The 20,274-nt window shown below is 46.0% G+C and overlaps 1 protein-coding gene across 3 annotated transcripts in view; it reads left to right on the top strand.

Moving 5' to 3' along the window:
* Window positions 1–18,762, top strand: part of dhx40 (DEAH (Asp-Glu-Ala-His) box polypeptide 40) — a 39,071-nt gene extending 20,309 nt beyond the window's left edge. For 2 of the 3 annotated variants that reach the window (XM_078224642.1, XM_078224644.1), the window contains exons 11-18: window positions 1,283–1,440; window positions 7,165–7,279; window positions 9,319–9,427; window positions 9,832–9,926; window positions 11,973–12,042; window positions 15,556–15,784; window positions 16,349–16,666; window positions 18,580–18,762. In XM_078224642.1, the coding sequence (XP_078080768.1) occupies window positions 1,283–1,440; window positions 7,165–7,279; window positions 9,319–9,427; window positions 9,832–9,926; window positions 11,973–12,042; window positions 15,556–15,784; window positions 16,349–16,461 (889 nt within the window). In that variant the 3' untranslated portion in view covers window positions 16,462–16,666; window positions 18,580–18,762. Of the gene's footprint in view, window positions 1–1,282; window positions 1,441–7,164; window positions 7,280–9,318; window positions 9,428–9,831; window positions 9,927–11,972; window positions 12,043–15,555; window positions 15,785–16,348; window positions 16,693–18,579 lie in introns of all 3 variants that reach the window. The other variant, XM_078224643.1, reaches the window with a different exon arrangement.
* Window positions 18,763–20,274: the final 1,512 nt, after the last annotated feature.

Genomic DNA, 20,274 nt, shown 5'->3' with positions numbered 1-20,274 from the left:
TATTTCTAACATGTTCAGATTTAATTTGAGGATCCCCGGCTTATAGTTAACCTTGGTCCCACCACAGAGGACAAATTATAGCTACCTTCCCATCACTGAAGGCAGCTGACGAATGTGAGACCAGGAATCGAACCTGGGGCACATGGGGTGAATACTAATCAGTAACACAACAGTTTACCCATTGCCCTCCTGTTCCCCCCACCCCTCCCCATGCTCTCTCCTCAATGGTCCAGAACTCATTGAAGAGTGTCACTTAACCCCGGTGACAGGACCTTAAAGTCCCATTAACTTTCCTCCTGAAAATGTAAGAAGCAGGAAGATCTGAATTTGTGGGGGTTTTTTATTTGTTCATGGGATGTGGGCGTCGCTGGCTGGGCCAGCATTTATTGCCCATCCCCGAGGGCATTTAAGAGTCAACCACATTTCTGTGGGTCTGGAATCCATGTAGACCAGACCCGATAAGAATGGCAGATTTCCTTCCCCTAAAGGACATGAGTAAATGAGATGGGCTTTTACAACAACAGCAACGGACGGCATGGGTGGCCCAGTGGTTAGCACTGCTGCCTCACAGGGCCAGGGACCCGGGTTCCATTCCCAGCTCGGGTCACTGTCTGTGGGGAGTTTGCACATTCTCCCCGTGTCTGCGTGGGTTTCCTCCGGGTGCTCCAGTTTCTTCCAACAGTCCAAAGATGTGCGGATTAGGTTGGATTGGTCATGATAAATTGATCCTTCGTGCCAGAGGTTTAGCAGGGTAAATACGCGGGGTACGGGGATAGGGCCTGGGTGTGGTCGGTACAGACCGAATGGGCCAAATGGCCTCCTTTTGCACTATAGGGATTCTATGAAACTTCTATGACAATGGCTTCCTGGTTATCATTAGACTTTTAATTCCAGATTTTTACAGAATTCAAATGTCACCATCTGCTGTGACGGGATTCGAACCTGGTCCCCAGAGCATTACCCTGGGTCTCTGGATTACTAGTCCAGTGACAATGCCACTACGCCACCGCCTCCCCTCCTCTTGCCTTTCAGGACCTTGGGACCGAAGCGCTATTGGAATATGACGAAAACAGCGTTCAGTTTGTGCACAGCAAGCTCCCACAAACAGCAACGAGATTTTGGGGGCTGGATAATCTGTTTTAATGATTTTGGTTGCAGGATAGATATTGGCCAGGACACGTGGGAATAGCATCTTTGGATTTTTATCCGCCTGGAAGAGTGAGCAAGCCTCGGTTTTTGCCGAGTCCTCGCGAGTCATTCTTCTCCCTCTCCTCCTTCTCAGGACGGGCTGCGTGACCAAACTCGGGAGACTGATGGTGGAATTCCCTCTCCTGCCGTCTCTGACACGGGCAGTGATAAAAGCCGCGGAGTTTGGGTGCGAATGCCTTTTGCTTCCGGTGGCTGCCATGCTTTCCGTGGAAAATGCTTTCATTCGACCAGGTAAAAAGAATGGCCTCTTGAAGAAGAACCTGAATTTACACACACACGTTGTCCCAGAATCTGAACTGTAGTCACTGTTGCATGAAGGAAGGTGGCAGCCATTTTACACACTACAGAGTTACATAGAAACGTAGAAACTAGAAGCAGGAGGAGGCCATTCGGCCCTCCGAGCCTGCTCTGCCATTCATTATGATCATAACTGATCATCAAATTCAATATCTTGATTCCCCCCTTCCCCTCATATCCCTTGATCCCTTTAGACCCAGGAGCTATATCTAATTTCTTCTTACAACGCCAGGTTAAAGTCCAACAGGTTTATCTGGAAACACGAGCTTTCGGAGCGCAGCTCCTTCATGAAGAAGCTGATGAAGGAGCAGCACTCTGAAACCTCGTGATTCCAGATAAACCTGTTGAACTTTAACCTGGTATTGTGAAACTTCTTACTGTGCCCACCCCAGTCCAACGCCAGCATCTCCACATCATCATTTCTTCTTGAAATCTCAATGTTTTGGCCTCAACTACTTTCTGTGGCAGTGAATTCCACACATTCACCACCCTCTGAGTGAATAAATTCCTCCTCACCTCTGTCCTAAAAGGTTTACCCCTTATTCTCAAACTATTACCCCTTCTATACTCCCGCACCATTGGGAACATTATTTCTGAATCTATCCTGTCCAACCCTGTTAGAATTTTATAAGTTTCTATGAGATCCCCTCTCACTCTTCTAAACTCCAATGGATACAATCCTAACTGACTTAGTCTCGCCTCATATGACAGACCTGTCTTCCCAGGAATCAGCCTGGTAAACCTTCTCTGTACTCCCTCTAAAGCAAGGACATCCTTCCTCAGATAAGGACACCAAACTGCATGCAATACTCCAGATGTGGCCTCACCAATGCCCTACACAATTGCAGAAAAACATCCTTATCCCTATACTCAAATCCTTTCACTATGAAGGCCAACATGCCGTTTGCCTTCTTTACTGCCTGCTGTACCTGAGCACTTACTTTCAGGACTGATGTACAAGGACTCCAAGGTCTCGTTGAGTATCCATCTCTCTCAATTTACACCCATTCAAGTAATAATCTGTCTTCCTATTTTTGCTACCAAAGTGGATAACCTCACATTTATCCACATTATACTGCATCTGCCATGCAGATCCCCACTCACTCAGCCTGTCCAAATCACACTGAAGCATCTCTGCATCCTCCTCACAGCTCACCCTCCCACCCAACTTTGTATCATCTGCAAATTTGTAGATAATACATTTAGTTCCCTCTTCCAAATCATGAATATATAATGTGAACAGTTGGGGTCCTGGTCAGATCCCTGCGGTACCCCACTAGTCACTGCCTGCCAATCGGAAAAAGACCCATTTATACCAACCTTTTGCTTCCTATCTGCTAACCAGCTTTCTATCCATCTCGAGACATTACCTGCGATCCCATGTGCTTTAACTTTACGTTGTAGTCTGTTATGTGAGACCTTGTCGAAAACCTTCTGAAAGTCTAAATAAACCACATCCACTGGTTCTCCTTGGTCAACTCTACCAGTTACATCCTCAAAAAATTCCAATAGATTTATCAAGCATGATTCCCCCTTTGTAAATCCATGCTGACTTTGTCTGATTATCCCATTGCTTTCCAAATGCCGAACTATGAAATCCTTGATAATGGACTCTAGTGACTTCCCCAATACTGACGTTAGACTCACTGGTCTATAGTTCCCTGTTTTCTCTCTACCTCCCTTTTTGAATAGTTCAGTGGTCGGTTTCAGGACATTTTGCCACATTATAGACACTATATGAATACAAGCTGTTTCCTTGATGGCAGTTGAGGGTATCAAGAGAATTTTAAAAATTCTTTCAAGGGATGTGGGTGTCACTGGCAAGGCAGCATTTGTTACCCATTCCTAATTGTCCTTTCCACTGGGTGGTTTGCTCTGCCATTTCAGAGATCAGTTAAGGGTCAACTACCTTGCTGCAGGTATGGGGTCACATGTAGGCCAGACCTGGTAAGGATGGCAGATTTCCTTCCCTAAAGGACATCAGTGAACAAGATGAATCTTTTCTACAATCAATGATAGTAGTCAGGAGGGGTCACCATCATGAGTCTATATATTCCAGATTTACTAATTAGAGAGGTTTACATCATGGAAACAGGCCCTTCAGCCCAACTTGTCCATGCCGCCCTTTTTTCTCAACCACTAAGCTAGTCCCAATTGCCTGCATTTGGCCCGTATCCCTCTATACCCATCTTACCCATGTAACTGTCTAAATGCATTTTAAAAGACAAAATTGTACCCACCTCTACAATCTAGCTGATCCATTTTATATCATTATTTTATAGACCTCTATAAGATCACTCTAAAGCCTCCTACGCCCCAGGGAAAAAAGTCCCAGTCTATCCAGCCTCTCCATATAACTCAAACCATCAACCACATTGCTGCAGGTATCACATTTAAATTCCACCCACGTCCTTGAAGCATTAACCTGAACCTCTGGATTTCTAGTCCAGTGACATTGCCACTATGTCACCATCATGAATAGAATTGTTATTATCTACCTGATCAGTCCTCAGTTTAACTTCTCTGACAGTGCAGCACTCCTTTAACACTGCAGTCAAGGGTCACCCTGGGTAATTGTCTCAAATTTCCAGAATGTGGTTTGAACTCATGACCTTCTGACTCAAGGTGAGAGTCCATCCAAAGGAATCAACATTGGTGACTTAGAGTCATAGAGGTTTACAGCATGCAAACAGGCCCTTCAGCCCTACTTGTCCATGCCACCCATTTTTGTTTTTAAACCCCTAAGCTAGTCCCAATTGCCTGCATTTGGCCCATATCCCTCCATACCCATCGTACCCATGTAACTGTCCAAATGCTTTTTTAAAGACAAAATTGTACCCACCTCTACAACTACCTCTGGCAGCTTGTTCCAGACACTCACCACCCTCTGTGTGAAACAATTGCCCCTCTGGACACTTTTGTATCTCTCCCCTCTCACCTTAAACCTATGCCCTCTAGTTTTAGACTCCCCTACCTTTGGGAAAAGATATTGATTATCTAGCTGATCCGTGCCCCTCATTATTTTATAGACCTCTATAAGGTCACCCCTCAGCCTCCTTCGCTCCAGAAAAAAAAGTCCCAGTCTATCCAGCCTCTCCTTATAACTCAATCCATCAAGTCCCGGTAGCATCCTAGTAAATCTTTTCTGCACTCTTTCTAGTTTAATAATATCCTTTCTATAATAGGGTGACCAGAATTGCACACAGTATTCCAAGTGTGGCCTTACCAATGTCTTGTACAACTTCAACAAGACGTCCCAACTCCTGTATTCTTGGTGCAGTTAATGTCGGAAACACTATTAAGAGTAAATAATGTACATAGCATTTGCTTTAAGACTCTAAAGACAGCTGGTTGCATGAACAATACAGAGAGAAATAACACACACAGTGACCACAGACAGGTGGTAATAGTGTTAATGCAGTTATTCTCAGTGTCTCGGTCCAGGGAAAAGGTGAATTTTCAGCACCCAGTTTGGAGCTTCTAATCATTGCCCAGAGACCACCGTGGGGTGGACATGATTGGATACGGTTACTATCTCTTCCCCCACCCTCTGCTGAGATTCCTGAACAAGACTCCTGTACCAGGAATGGCCATTTGGTTACAGAGAGGTGGCTGTCTGACTTACGAAGTGGAGGTGGATCCCTCCTCTGAGCACGAACACCCAACCACTCAAAGAGGAGTACGTCGCCTCAATCTGTAAGAGTGAGTGTGAAGTGTTACGATCTGCGCTTCAGCAACTTTTAGTGGTTAAATCAAAATAACTACCTGACACTCTAAAGTCAATAAGTAACAATTTACCTAACAGTGAACAAGTTAACTAAACTACTAACAAACCGAATAAAACAGGATTCTAATGGTATGCTGTTCAGATAAATACAAGTCCCACTTATTAACAAAAAAATAAAATTTTAGTCACTCTCTAAATTACAACCAGGTTTGGTATCTTCTGGAATATTTTGGACCTTCTCTGTTGATTCTTCTGTATTATTGTTTCTTCGCTACCAAGATGGAGCTTTCTCTGAGACATGGATGAGGCTGTTACGCTGGCAGGTGGCAGTTGCTCTCTCTCTCAGTTTATTGTCCCACTGCCGCCTTCTTTTATGCCTGTGATGACAGATCAACATCTCCTACAGTATGATTGGTTCCAGGTTGCCAAAACCATCAAATTTAAATCTAATAGGTTGCTGGTATCCAAGTACCTGATTTAAACTGATTGGCTGAATTCAAAAGCCTGTTTGTTGCCTTGGCAACATTGCTGCCTGGCCCTCCGATACAAATGTTTCACTTTGGGCACTCTATCTGTACTTGCATTTTTTTTTACCTTTCTCAGCACAGAAAAAAAACAACTTTTTAAAGGAACCGTGTAATACTGTCACCTCTTAGCATTTTTACAATTTGTTTTATAATTATACAAACACCAAATTCTAACATTCTACTCAACTTCGCAACACTGACACCAGGGTGAGGGGCAGGCACACTGTGCCGTATGGAAGGTCTGAGCCTTCAGGAAAATAGGGAGGAAGGAGATTTGGGAATGGTAGGGGACGGGTAGAAGACACACTCTCCCTGTAGACATTAGGGAGCCTTTGAGAAGAACAGTGAGCTCCCAGCAGGGGAAGGAATGACAGTAGGGAGAACCACTCCGGGCGCACTGTCACCAACTCAGGGTGGGTTCATTGAGAGATGGTGGACCCACGTACCCGCTGGCTTGGCACAGAAGAGGGATTGGGAAAACCAGTCACAAACCCCCTCAAACAGTAACAAGGAAATGCGGGAGTGGCGAGGGAAACACGAGGTGGATGTTGAAGGGCTGGCCAGGAGGACACTGTACTCTATCCTGTTATAAAGGGGGAGGTTGATCCCCTCTCTGAGAACTAACACTTAACCACTCTAAGAGGAATACCTCCCTTCATAATCTGTTAAAGAGTGTGTGAGAAGGGGTAAGATCTGCCCATCAGCAACTTTTAGTGGCTAAATCAAAATAACTACCCGAGACTCTCTGAAAAAGCAACATTTTATTTATCTAATTAACAGTGAACAAATTAACTAAACTGTTAACAAACAGAATAAAGCATGATTCTAATGGAATGCTGTCTAGATAAATCCAATTCCCACTTATCAACAAAAAGTATAGAATTTTTAGTCATTCTCAAAATACAACCAGGTTTTATCTTCCGGAATCTGCTGTCTTCACTATCGAGATGAGGCTTTCTTTTAAGACATAAATGTGGCTGTTAGGGTGGCAGATGGCAGTTACTGGCTGTGTGTGTCTCTCTCTCTCTCTAAAGCTGTGAGCTGTGGCAGTTGCTGGCTGGCTCTCGAGCTGGGAGCTGGCTGTTATACCTCTGATGACAAAGCAACATCCCCACAATAGGATTTGGTTTACAGGTTACCAAAACATCAAATTCAAATCTGATAGGCTGCTGTTATTCAAGTGCCTAGTTTAAATTGATAGGTTAAAATTCAAAAACATGTTCTGATTCAAATGGCTGAAGCCTGTTACCAAGGCAACCCTGCTGTTTGGCCCTTTGGTACAATGTTTCAGTTTGTGTACTGCATCTCTTCAGTACAGAAAAAAAACTACTTTTTTAACAGAACCATGAACTGCTTTCTCCTCTTAGCACTTTACAAACACTAACTTCACATCATTCCCTACAGGGAACCCGGAGAAACAGAAGGAAGCGGAGCTGAGGCACCGGGAGCTGGCACAGGAGGCTGGAGGCAGCAATGACTTTGTCACCTTACTCACCGTGTTTAAGAGGTGCAGAGAGAGGTAAAGGCGGAGCGGGAGGTTGAGGAGAATGTCTCGGCTTAACCGGGACAGGCAGGGTAGAGTACCGAGCTAGAGTAAAAGCAAAGGATGCTGGAGATCCGGAATGAAAACGGAAAGTGCTGGAAAAACTCAGCAGGCCTGGCAGCATCTGTGGAGAGAGAAACAGAGTTAACATTTCGAGTCCAATATGACTCTTCGTTGGAACTCTTCCAGTGAAACAAAGTGCAGTGGATGCTAAGACAGTGAGTAAATTTAAGGAGGAGTTAGACAGATTTTTAATTGGTAATGGGGTTGAAGGGTTATGGGGAGAAGGCAGGAAAATGGGGATGAGGAGCATATTAGCCATGATCGAATGGCGGAGTGGACTCGATGGGCCAAATGGCCTAATTCTGCTCCTATATCTTATGAACTTATGAAGAGTCGTATTGGACGATGCTGCTGGACCTGGGTTTTTCCAGCACTTTCTGCTTTTATCAGCATACAGAGTAAATTGGGCTGGTGCAAGCACTGCTTAATAGGAGATAGGGGAGGTGAATTTATCCATGTGATAATCATAGAGGACACGGACTAATTAAAAAGAAACAATTTGAATTTCTATAGCACCTATTGGAACCTAGAAGTCTCAAACCCAAGTACTTTTGAAGTGTGGTCAGTGTTGGAAATGTTTGTGACTTCAGTTTAGGGTCTCACCTGAAAGACAGCACCTCAGACAGTCCAGCACTCCCTCAGTTCTGCACAGGGAATGTCAGCCTGGATTCTGAGTTGGAGTCGCTGGAATGGGACCCACAACCTGAAGGCCCACTCTGCAACCAAGTAGGACCATCCACAGAAAGCCTGTCCCTGTTGACTGTTCACACTGGAAGGGGGTATGAGCACAGGTTGAAGAGAAACCAAGAAAGGGGGGGGAAAGCTTACTGGACCCGAGGGTATTGCAATGCCCACAGGGTTTACTGGGTCCACCACCTGATGTGGTGCTGGCCTATAGAGGTCCTGAAAGAACTAGATCGCGCTGAGAGAACTGGACAGGAGTACCACAGTTACTCTCGGTGCACCTCATTGGGGATGGGAAGACCTGTCAGAGCTTCTGTTTGCTGTTCACCCCATAGAATCACAGAATCCTATAGTGCAGGAGGAGGCCATTCAGCCCATTGACTCTGCATCGACCACAATCCCACCCAGCCCCTATCCCCATAACCCCATGCATTTACCCTAGCTAGTCCCCCTGACACTAAGGCTCAATTTAGCACGGCCGAGCCACCTAACACCAAGGGCAGCACCGTGGCACAGTGGTTAGGACTGCTGCCTCACAGCGCCAGGGACCCGGGTTCAATTCCAGCCTCAGGCACTGTCTGTGTGGAGTCTGCACGTTCTCCCCCTGCCTGTGTGGGTTTCCTCCGGGTGCTCCGGTTTCCTCCCACAGTCCAAAGATGTGCAGGTTAGGTGGATTGGCCGTGCTAAATTGCCCCCGAGAGTCAGTGGACTATAGAATCCTACAGTGCAGGAGACCATTCAGTCCATCGGGTCTGTACCGACCACAATCCCACACAGATCCTATCCCCATAACCCCATGTATTTACCCTGCTAATCCCCATGACATTTTTGGACTGTGGGAAGAAACCGGAGCACCTGGAGGCAACCCACACAGACATGGGGAGAATGTGCAGACTCCACACAGACAGTGACCCAAGACAGGAATTGAACCCGGGTCCCTGGCGCTGTGAGGCAGCAGTGCGAACCCACTGTGCCGCCGTTGGAAAGTGTGTGGACATTGAGTGACAGCAGGGAGGGGCTATGGAGCTCCCGTGATCAAATTGGCTCCAGAGCTCCCCGTGCGGGATCGCAGGACATAAAGAATGGCCACTTGGGCAAAGTGCTGGAGGGCAGTCTCAGGATAAACTGTTGATGAGGTAGGTGCCGACCCTGTGTGAGTCACAGTCCTCAACGCGGAGTCTGTTATGAACTGTTTATTCTCTTCTGTTGTTGGTTTGCTGCAGTCCCCCCCGTTCCTGTGAACTCACCAATGTGATATTCGCCCTCAGTGACTCCCCGGCTACCTGGTGCCGTGAACATTGGATCCACTGGCGGGCAATGAAGACTGCGTTTAGCATAGAGACACAGCTGCGAGAAATACTCAACAAACTCAAGCAGGTGAGGGTGGCCGAGTGTCGTTTTAATTGAATTTCAGTTTTAAAAATATTTTTAAATGCCTTTGACAAAGAAGCCATGATGTGGAGATGTAGGTGTTGGACTGGGATGGACACAGTAAGAAGTCTCACAACACCAGGTTAAAGTCCCAACAGGTTTATTTGGAATCACGAGCTTTCGGAGCGTGCTCCTTCATCAGGTGAGTCCCTGAGTCACTCCGAAAGCTCGTGATTCCAAATAAACCTGTTGGGACTTTAACCTGGTGTTGTGAGACTTCTTACTTTGGCAGTATTTCCCCCTCTCCTCCACTTTGTCGCTCACTCTTGCTAGTTTGCGCTCTCTCATGTGGGCTGTCTCACTTGCCTCTCAAAATTTAAACCAAAGGCTCACGTCCTTGTTGTTTGCAGAGGAAGGACTTCCCCACGGAGACATTTGACGGCTCCAAGTCTGAGCTACTGAGGAGATGTTTGTGTGCTGGCTATTTCTGCAATGTGGCCAGAAGGTGAGACAGACAGTTCCTTGCCATGGTCAGAGATTCCCGTCTCTTGCCAGCCTCGCGGGTCTGATGTTTAATCGAGGATAGTGAGTTAGCAGCACTGATTCCAGATCTCCAGCATCCTTTGCTTTTACTCTAGCTCGGTACTCTACCCTGCCTGTCCCGGTTAAGCCGAGATATTCTCCTCAACCTCCCGCTCCGCCTTTACCTCTCTCTGCACCTCTTAAACACGGTGAGTAAGGTGACAAAGTCATTGCTGCCTCCAGCCTCCTGTGCCAGCTCCCGGTGCCTCAGCTCCGCTTCCTTCTGTTTCTCCGGGTTCCCTGTAGGGAATGATGTGAAGTTAGTGTTTGTAAAGTGCTAAGAGGAGAAAGCAGTTCATGGTTCTGTTAAAAAAGTAGTTTTTTTTCTGTATTGCAGAGATGCAGTACACAGACTGAAACATTGTACCAAAGGGCCAAACAGCAGGGTTGCCTTGGGAACAGGCTTCAGCCATTTGAATCAGAACATGTTTTTGAATTTTAAGATAAAATAGAATCAGATAAAATAGAATCATAGAATCCCTACAGTACATAAGGAGGCCATTCGGCCCATGGAGTCTGTACTGACCGCAATCCCACCCAGGCCCTATTCCCGTAACCCTCATTTACCTTGCTAATCCCCCCGACACTAGGGTCAATTTAGCATGGCCAAACAAAGTAAAGTTTATTCGTGTCACAAGTAGGTTTATATTAACACTGCAATGAAGTTACTGTGAAAATCCCTTAGTCGCCACACTCTGGCGCCTGTTCGGGTACACTGAGGGAGAATTTAGCATGGCCAATGCACCTAACCAGCACGTCTTTGGACTGTGGGAGGAAACCGGAGCACCCGGAGGAAACCCACGCAGACACGGGGAGAATGTGCAAACTCCACACAGACAGTGACCCAAGTCGTGAATCGAACCCAGATCCTTGGCGCTGTGAGGCAGCAATGCTAACCACTGGGCCGCAGTGTTGATACCGGTGAGCCAGATGAGGAGAAAAGAAACAATTGCTCTCAGACCCGTGACTGCGGCCTGTCTGAAATTGTGGTGCCAATTTTGTGTCAGATTCTGGAGATTTGTACCCTGTGGCCCTGGCCCAACTCATTTCACACAGGACCCTGGCAGCCCGCGGACCTGGGGTCTTTCTAATCTATTCGCTCTGGGGTGGGTCTGAACCTAAAACAGAAGTGAAAGGTCAGAGTTGAATCCACTCCATCCCTCAGTTGGATTTGTTTTGCGACGGACGATCACGCTGTCAGCAGAGCCACTTTTATACGTAGGAAAATCTCCTGTCTGTCGAGGTGTTCCTCCCTTACAGTCTGAGGAGATCTGATCGATCCTGGTATACATGTTCAGTTGAAATTTGCCACGGACTTGATTTTTAAAATGTGTTCACCGTACCGTGTGTGTCGCTGGCAAAGCCAGATTAGCGATCCTGACCCTCTGCCAAGATTCCGGGCGGCACGGTAGCACAGTGGTTAGCACTGCTGCTTCACAGCTCCAGGGACCTGGGTTCGATTCCCGGCTTGGGTCAGTGTCTGTGTGGAGTTTGCACATTCTCCTCGTGTCTGCGTGGGTTTCCTCCGGGTGCTCCGGTTTCCTCCCACAGTCCAAAGATGTGCGGGTTAGGTTGATTGGCCAGGTTAAAAATTGCCCCTTAGAGTCCTGAGATGCGTAGGTTAGAGGGATTAGCAGGTAAAATATGTGGGGGTAGGGCCTGGGTGGGATTGTGGTCGGTGCAGACTCGATGGGCCGAATGGCCTCCTTCTGCACTGTAGGGTTTCTATGATTCTATTCCCGTCCTTTCATTGACGGATCCCAGTTCTCTCCTTGCTTCATGTTCCCTGGATTCCTCTTAGGAGTTTGTGTTTTACTCCGTAACCAACATGAGAAAGGAATGAAATAAACCATCCTCCCAACAACCCCGATGATAACGGACTGGGACGGATTGTTCTCAGGATGTAGGAAAACAGATAACCTGATAAAGTACAAATGCTAAAAGTAACACTTGGTGTATTTCTTTGCAGGTCTGTTGGTAAAAGCTTTCACACCATGGATGGACATGGTTCCATTGTCTACATTCATCCGTCTTCCGTTGTACGTAATATATTGTTGCGTTGTTTATCTGTAATTCTATTTCTCCTCGCAACGTTTCCACCGAGGGGCGTTCACAGCCTGCTCCTGTCCCCTCATGTTTCATCACACTCCTACAAGACACTGTTTGTTGGGCCTTTATGATATTATTGATCTGTGCAATGTGGTGGCACAGTGGTTAGCACTGCTGCCTCACAGCGCCAGATTCTGACCTTGAGTCACTGTGCGGAGTTTGTACGTTCTGCGTAGGTTTCCTTCTGGTGCTCCGGTTTCCTCCCACAGTCCAAAGATGTGCAGGTTAAGTGGATTTTAAGATAGAAACAGGGAAGTTGTTTCTACTGGCAGGTGAAACTAGATCCGGGGGCAAGGCCTCAAAATAAGGGGAAGCAGATTTAGGACTGAGTTGAGGAGGAACCTCTTCACCCAAAGGGTTGTGAATCTGTGGAATTCCCTGCCCAGTGAAGCAGTTGAGGCTACCTCATTGAATGTTTTTAAGGCAAGGATAGATAGATTTTTGAACAGTAAAGGAATTAAGGGTTATGGTGAGCGGGCGGGTAAGTGGAGCTGAGTCCACGAAAAGATCAGCCATGATCTTATTGAATGGCGGAGCAGGCTCAAGGGGCCAGATGGCCTACTCCTGCTCCGAGTTCTTATGCTCTATTGGCCATGCTAAATTGCCCTTTAGCGTCCAAAGATTTGAGTGGTGGATTAGCTGTGGTAAACATGTGGAGTTATGGGGATAGGGTGGAGGGGTGGGCCTGGATAAGATGCTCTTTTGAAGAGTCGGTGCAGACTCAATGGGTCGAATGGCCTCTTTCTGCACTGTAGGGATTCTATGGAACCAGATAGTGAACAGAAACAGGAAAACATTTGTGACCCCCCCCCCCCCCCCCCCCTCCCCAACCATCCATGGCCCAGGTGACATTGAGATTTATCACGGGGATGGAGCCTAGTTCTGCCCGAGCCTGGTCTATATGTGCACAAATTGTTCAAGGCGGCAGGGCAGGTTGAGAAAGTGGTTAATGCGATATGCAGGATTGAAAAGGAAAGGCATAGAGTGCAAAAGCAAGGACCTTGTGGTGAACCTTTATAAAACACTGGTTTGACCTCAAACTGAGTATTCTGTCTGTTTAGGGGCATCAGACCAGGAAGGATGCGAAGGCTTTAGAGAGAGTGCAGAAAAGGTTCATGAGAATGGTTCCAGGAATAAGGGACTACAGTTCCGTTGGTGGATTGTAGAAACTGCTGCTCCTTTGAGAGAAGGTTGAGAAGAGAGGGGTGTCACGGTATCACAGTGGTTAGCACTGCTGCCTCACAGCGCCAGGGACCTGAGTTCAATTCCCGGCTTGGGTCACTGTCTCTGTGAAGTTTGCACGTTCTTCCCACGTGTCTGCGTGGGTTTCCTCCGGGTGCTCCGGTTTCCTCCCACAGTCTGAAAGACGTACTGGTTAGGGTGCATTGACCCAAATAGGCGCAGGAGTGTGGCGACTAGGGGAATTTCACAGTAACTTCTTTGCAGTGTTAATTTGTTAGTCACCAGCCTACTTGTGACTAATAAATAAACTTTAAATTTTAAGAGTTCTCACTGAGATTCTCAACATCAGGCAGGGTTTGGGACAGGATAGATAAGAAGCTGTTTCCTTTGGCGGAAGGGCTGAGAACCAGAGGGCATCGATTTAAGGTGATTGGCAAAATAAACAGAAGACAATGCGAGGGAAAATGTTTTTAGGTAGCATGAGGCTGGGATTGAGACTACACAGAGTGATGAAGGGAGATTCATGGTTTTAAAAAGGGGCTGGAATTATTATCTGAAGAGAGAGAGCCAAGAATGCAGGGGAGTGGGATGAGTGGAGTAGCTCTTGAGGAGAGCCAGCACAGATATAACAGACCAAATGGCCTCTTTCTGTGTTTTGACCATTCTACAATTCTATGATATATCTCAGTGCACTTATCCAGAGTGTTCAGGGATCCCCAAGCAACAACTTGCATTCATATAGCGCCTTTCACATCGTACAAGGTCCCATGGCACCTCCCAGGAGCATCATCAAACAAAAAGAACTTGCACAAAGCTGAAGGAGGCGACATTGGTACAGGTGACTAAAAGCTTGGTCAGTGAGGTGGGGGTTTAAGGAGCATCAACAGGGCACAGTGGGCAGGGAGAGGTTAGGGTTGGCATGTCCAAATCTTGGAGAGACAGCCGGAGGTACAGCTGTTCGTGCAGAGGAATCTGGGGATGCAAAGGAGAGCAGAATTGCAGAAGTACAATACTCTCGGTGAGTTGTTGGGGTAAAGGAAGTGATAGCATAGGCAGCTGGGATCAAGTGGATCCTTTGAAGGCTATAGAGGGTGTAGGAGTAGAGTTAAGCGAGAAATCAGGAGGGCAAAAAGGGGATATGAGATTGCTTTGGCAGATAAGGCAAAGGAGAATCCAAAGAGCTTCTACAAATACATAAAGGCCAAAAGAGTAACTAGGGAGAGAGTAGGGCTTCTTAAGGATCAACAAGGTCATCTATGTGCAGATCCACAAGAAATGGATGAGATCCTAAATGAATATTTCTCATCCGTATTTACTGTTGAAAAAGGCATGGATGTTAGGGAACTTGGGGAAATAAATAGTGATGTCTTGAGGAGTGTACATATTACAGAGAAGGAGGTGCTGGAAGTCTTAAAGCGCATCAAGGTAGGTAAATCCCCGGGACCTGATGAAATGTATCCCAGGACGTTGTGGGAAGCTCGGGAGGAAATTGCGGGTCCCCTAGCAGAGATACTTGAATTATCAACAGCCACAGGTGAGGTGCCTGAAGATTGGAGGGTGGCAAATGTTGTGCCTTTGTTTAAGAAAGGCTGCAGGGAAAAACCTGGGAACTACAGGCCGGGGAGCCTCACATCTGTAGTGGGTAAGTTGTTAGAAGGTATTCTGAGAGACAGGATCTACAGGCACTTAGAAAGGCAAGGACTGATTAGGCACAGTCAGTTTGGCTTTGTGAGTGGAAAATAATGTCTCTCAAATTTGATTGAGTTTTTGAAAGGGTAACCAAGAAGGTAGATGAGGACAGTGCAGTTGATGTTGTCTACATGGACTTTAGCAAGGCCTTTGACAAGGTACCGCATAATAGGTTGTTGCATAAGGTTAAATTTCACAGGATGTGTCTGGAACAAGCTGCCAGAGGCAGTAATAGAGGTGGGTACAATTTTGTCTTTTAAAAAGCATTTAGACAGTTACATGGGTATAGAGGGATATGGGGCAAACACGGGCAATTAGCATGGTGGTAGAAAAAGGGCAGCATGGCCTGGTTGGGCTGAAGGGCCTGTTTCCATGCTGTAAACCTCTATGACTCTGACAGCTAGTGGGGAGACTAGATCCAGTCCAGTATGGGGTAGAGAGCAGGGGCACTGGATTTTCCCTTGTGCTGAGAACCCCGAATAATACAAAGGTGGGCAGAGGAAGGTAAATGTCAAATGGGAGCATTCTTGAAAACAATCTCACTACAGCAGCTTTCTTAAACCTGTTCCCAGCTATTCGACCAGGAAAGTCAGCTCGATTGGATCATCTTTCACGACGTTATGGTCACATCTAAGATTTATGTGCGGACACTGTGCCCGGTCCGTTACGAGTGGGTGAAGGATCTGCTGCCCAAGTTGCATGAGGTTGATGTGTACCAGCTGAGCAGTGTGGCAAGGGATGAGGTGGCCACTGGCATCACCCAACGGCACGAGGTGTCACATAAGACCAAGCAACAATCAGGTGAGCTACCCAGCCTCCAAATCCTCTCCCCACCTTTTCTCAGCACAGTGGCCTATGCAGGGGACTCAACTGCTATCTGGTGACTCACTCCAGTGTCACTGCTTCCAGGGTTCAAAAACGTTTTTCTATTCATAGGATTAGAAAGGGCAGCTGGACGTCCTTGAACTGGCATGGACAAGTTGGGCCAAATGGCCTCCTTCAGTGTTATAACTTTTCTGTGGTTCTATGGGATGTGGGTGTTGCTGGCTGGGCCATCCCTAATTGCCCTTGAACTCAGCATCTTTCAGAGGGGAGGCATTTTAAGAGTCAACCACATTGCTGTCACATGTAGGCCAGGCCAGGTAAGGAGGCAGATTTCTCTCCCTAAAGAACACTAGCAAACCAGATGAGTCTTTACAACAATTGACAATGGTTTTCAGGGTCAATGTTTTAATTTTTATTGGATTCAAATTTCATCACCTGCCGAGGTGGGATTTGAACCTGGGCCCAGCGACAATATCATTCGCCACTGCCTCCCAGGTCAAATGGGTATGTTTAACTTGCCACATTCTTTCCCCCTTGTAGAGCAAGCCCTACAAGAAGCACTCAGAAAGCTGCAAAAGAGAAACGATGAGAAGTCCATATCAGACGCGAGGACTCGATACCTACAGCGCAAACTGGACAAGTCGCAGAGCTGAATGGGCCAGTGAACCAGAAGAGAATGAGGGTCCACAGGAACCCTGGATCCCCAGTGCCTGACAAGGGCTGAATGATGCACATATTCCCAGTCATTCCCAGGCTCTACAGGAAGAAGGCTCTGTATCTTCTTAAGGAAATTAATGAATATCAGTGGATCTCTCATGGCAATGCATATACGGCATTGAGACCAAGTGTGCTCCTCAGGTTAGAGTGGAAGAATCATTTTAAAGGTGTATATTATTACTTTTAAAATTTATTCCTATCATAAACCCTACATTTCTATTAGAAAGGACCAATGTAAAACTATAGATCATAGAATCCCTACAATGCAGAAGGAGGCCTTTCGGCCCATCGAGCCTGCACCAACAACAACCCAGGCCCTATCCCCGTAACCCCACATATTTACCCCACTAATCCCCTTGACACAAAGGAGCAATTTATCATGGCTGATCCACCTAACCCACACATTTTTGGACTGTGGGAGGAAACCGGAGCACCTGGAGGAAACCCACGCAGACATGGGGAGGACGTGCAAACTCCACACAGACAGATACCCGAACCTGGGAATCAAACCCGAGTCCTTGGCGCTGAGAGGCAGCAGTGCTAACCACTGTGCCACCGTGAACTTGTCACGTTGAAATTGTGTCCTCTCGCCACTGCAGTGCATCTTTTGGCGGGATGGTGTTATTACATCATGACCGATTTTGTGGGCATACGATTTGTTTTGATTTATTATTGGCACAAGTACTGAGAGAAACACAGTTGTGGTCAGTCCACAGTGAGATCAGTAATACATCTCCATTCTCTCACCACTCCTTGTGTCGTGGGGACTGCTGCAAGTATTTGTGTCAAAGCCCAGGGGCTTTGTGAATTAAAGGAACACAAGCAACAGGGGATAGAGATAAAATTTTCAACATGAACTAAAAAAATAAAGGCAGCAACTTGCACAATGGATTGCTGCCCTTCATTAACACATCGATAGAGAGACAGAGATTGCAAACACTTCAAAATTCAAATTCCGAGGGAAAAAAAGAGATAAAATTGGCCAAAATGACAAAAGCAAGGACACTGAAAAATCAAAACTCTCAAATCAGCGCAGCAAGAATTTATAATGTAAAACATTGACAAGGAATTTACACAGATATAAGATTTTTATAAAATGTATATATCGCCTGTTAAATCCTTTTCAATCAATGGAAACCATCTTGAAGCATGAGAACCAACAAACAGGCATGTGGATTAGGCGGATTGGCCGTGCTAAATTGCCGCTTAGTGTCATGGTGACGAGATAGGGTAAATGTATTGGGTTATGGAGATAGGGCTTGGGTGGGATTTTGGTCAGTGCAGACTCGATGGGCCGAATGGCCTCCGTCTGCACTATAGGATTCTGTGAGTTCAGAAGCTGCCTGTCGGAGTCTGTGTGTTCTCCCCGTGTCTGCGTGGGTTTCCTCCGGGTGCTCCGGTTTCCTCCCACAGTCCGAGATACATGCTGGTTAGGTGCATTGTCCATGCTAAATTCTCCCTCAGTGTGCCCGAACAGGCATCGGAGTGTGGCGACTAATTCACTGCAGTGTTAATGTAAGCCTAATTGTGACTAATAAATAAACTTTACTTTTTACTTTAAGCTGGAATGTTGCTATCTGAGAGTTAGAAAGCTACCTGAACCTTGAATTTCTTCCAAAAAAATATTAACACCCGAATATTCAGGGTGTAACTGCCTTTAAACAGATTGGAGTCCAGCAGACATTGGAAGTGCGTACATGTTAGTCATCCATGCACTAATATTTGTACAAAAAAGCACATTTATATTGTGCGTTTAATGTAACAGTCAGTGCGAAGCAAAGATGGGGAAAGATTGAATAAATGAAATGAATAAGTGACAGTCATTTCATGGTTCCGATTCGTGAATAGATAAACTAATCCTTTTTTGTTGAACTCTCAAATTTATTTATTTTTATAAAGTATGAAATTTGCGCCAAAAAAGTTTCCCAAAATATCTTCTGTAAAAATGGTTTATTTTTAAGAATGAAAATAAAATTTAAAATGTTTAAAACCAATAATCCTGTCGAATCAGTGAGTGTCAAAGCTGAATTTATTTTTTCTCTCCATAAATTTAGGATTGACCCTTTTACAGCGGAATCAGACAATGGTGAGGCTATCGGAACAACACATACTTCTGATTACTGTGCAACATGTTATATTATTTCATAATTCTGCTAAAATGTCTCTTAGTTCACTGACTAAATGCATCAACAGCATGTTGCATCAATAAACTAATTAACTGGAAAATATTTCCTTCAATACTTTTGTCCCACCCTCATTACTGCTTCCCTGTTTGTTAATATGAATGCTAGTATATGATGGAGGAATGATACAGCAGTTTGCCTTTTACCTTCAAGTTTATTCTACACGCAGCACAGTAGAGATACAATCCTTACGATTCCCCCACACCGACTGTTCCAGCTGTGTCCATTTATACTTTGATTTGATTTTTTATTGTCACATATATGGAGATACAATCAAAAGTATTAATTCTTGTGCGCTATACAGACAAAACATATCGTTGATAGAGTACATAGGAGAGAAGGAAAGGATAGGGTGCAGAATGTAGTGTTATATTCATAGCTAGGGTGTAGAGAAAGATCAACTTAAAATATGGTAGGTCCATTCAAAAGTCTGACGGTAGCAGGGAAGAAGCTGTTCTTGAGTGGGTTGTTACGTGATCTCAGACTTTCGTATCTTTTTCCTGATGGAAGAAGATGGGAGAGAGAATGTCTGGGGTGCGTGGGGTCCTTAATTATGCTGGCTGCTTTTCCGAGGCAGGCAGTGGGAAGTGTAGACAGAGTCAATGGATGGGAGGCTGGTTTGTGTGATGGACTGGGCTGCATTCATGACTCTTTGTAGTTTCTTGCGGTCTTGGTCAGAGCAGGAGCCGTACCAAACCGTGATACATCCGGAAAGGATGGGCATCTGTAAAAAAAGTCAAACTTCTTTGGAGGTTGAACCCCAATAATCATCACCCTGTCTTTAATAAGGCAATGAGCTTAACAATGTCATTGCCAAAGCATACACTTGCTTATACACTGTCCTCTCATTGCCAACTCATATTTGTACGACAATCCTTGACACATGGAGCCTGTGTTTAGCATTCTATTCACTCACGGGAGCCTGGCCTTACCCATTCGTTACATCCACACATGCACTTTTCATATTTCACTAAGTAAGTAAAGTTGCCGTAGTCCCAGATGAGATGGAGAGTTGAGTGGTGGTAATTTAACCTGAGGGTCGCCACACCTCAGGCACTGGGCAAGGTTGAGAAGGCGGGGCCTTCGTGAGTAACTTGAGCTGGTACGGGAATTGAACCTGTGCTGCTGGTGTCACTCTGCATCACCTGAGCTGAACCGACCCACTCATAACTCCCACATGCACATTTCTCACATTTCACTGGATAGCACACAGCAATTCCTGGCTGATTGAAGCATTCTTGGGCCTGGCAACCCAGTGAAATCTGGCAACGCTCAGATTGCTTTTAGAGACAAGACTCAGAAAAAAATGAGTTTTTAACCGAAGTGAGGCTTGTTTTACTCAATGTTGTTGACAATGGTGGCACAGTGGTCAGCACTGCTGCCTCATCACGCCAGGGACCCAGGTTCAATTCCTGGCTTGGGTCACTGTGTGTAGTCTGCACGTTCTCCCTGTGTCTGCGTGGGTTTTCTCCGGGTACTCTGGTTTGCTCCCACAGTCCGAAAGATGTGCTGGTTAGGTGCATTGGCCGTGCTAAATTCTCCCTCAGTGTACCCGAACAGTGTGGC

This window comes from Mustelus asterias, chromosome 12, assembly GCF_964213995.1.
Source record: "Mustelus asterias chromosome 12, sMusAst1.hap1.1, whole genome shotgun sequence".
Classification (NCBI taxonomy): Eukaryota; Metazoa; Chordata; class Chondrichthyes; order Carcharhiniformes; family Triakidae; genus Mustelus; species Mustelus asterias.
This window is presented reverse-complemented; position numbering and strand designations above follow the sequence as displayed.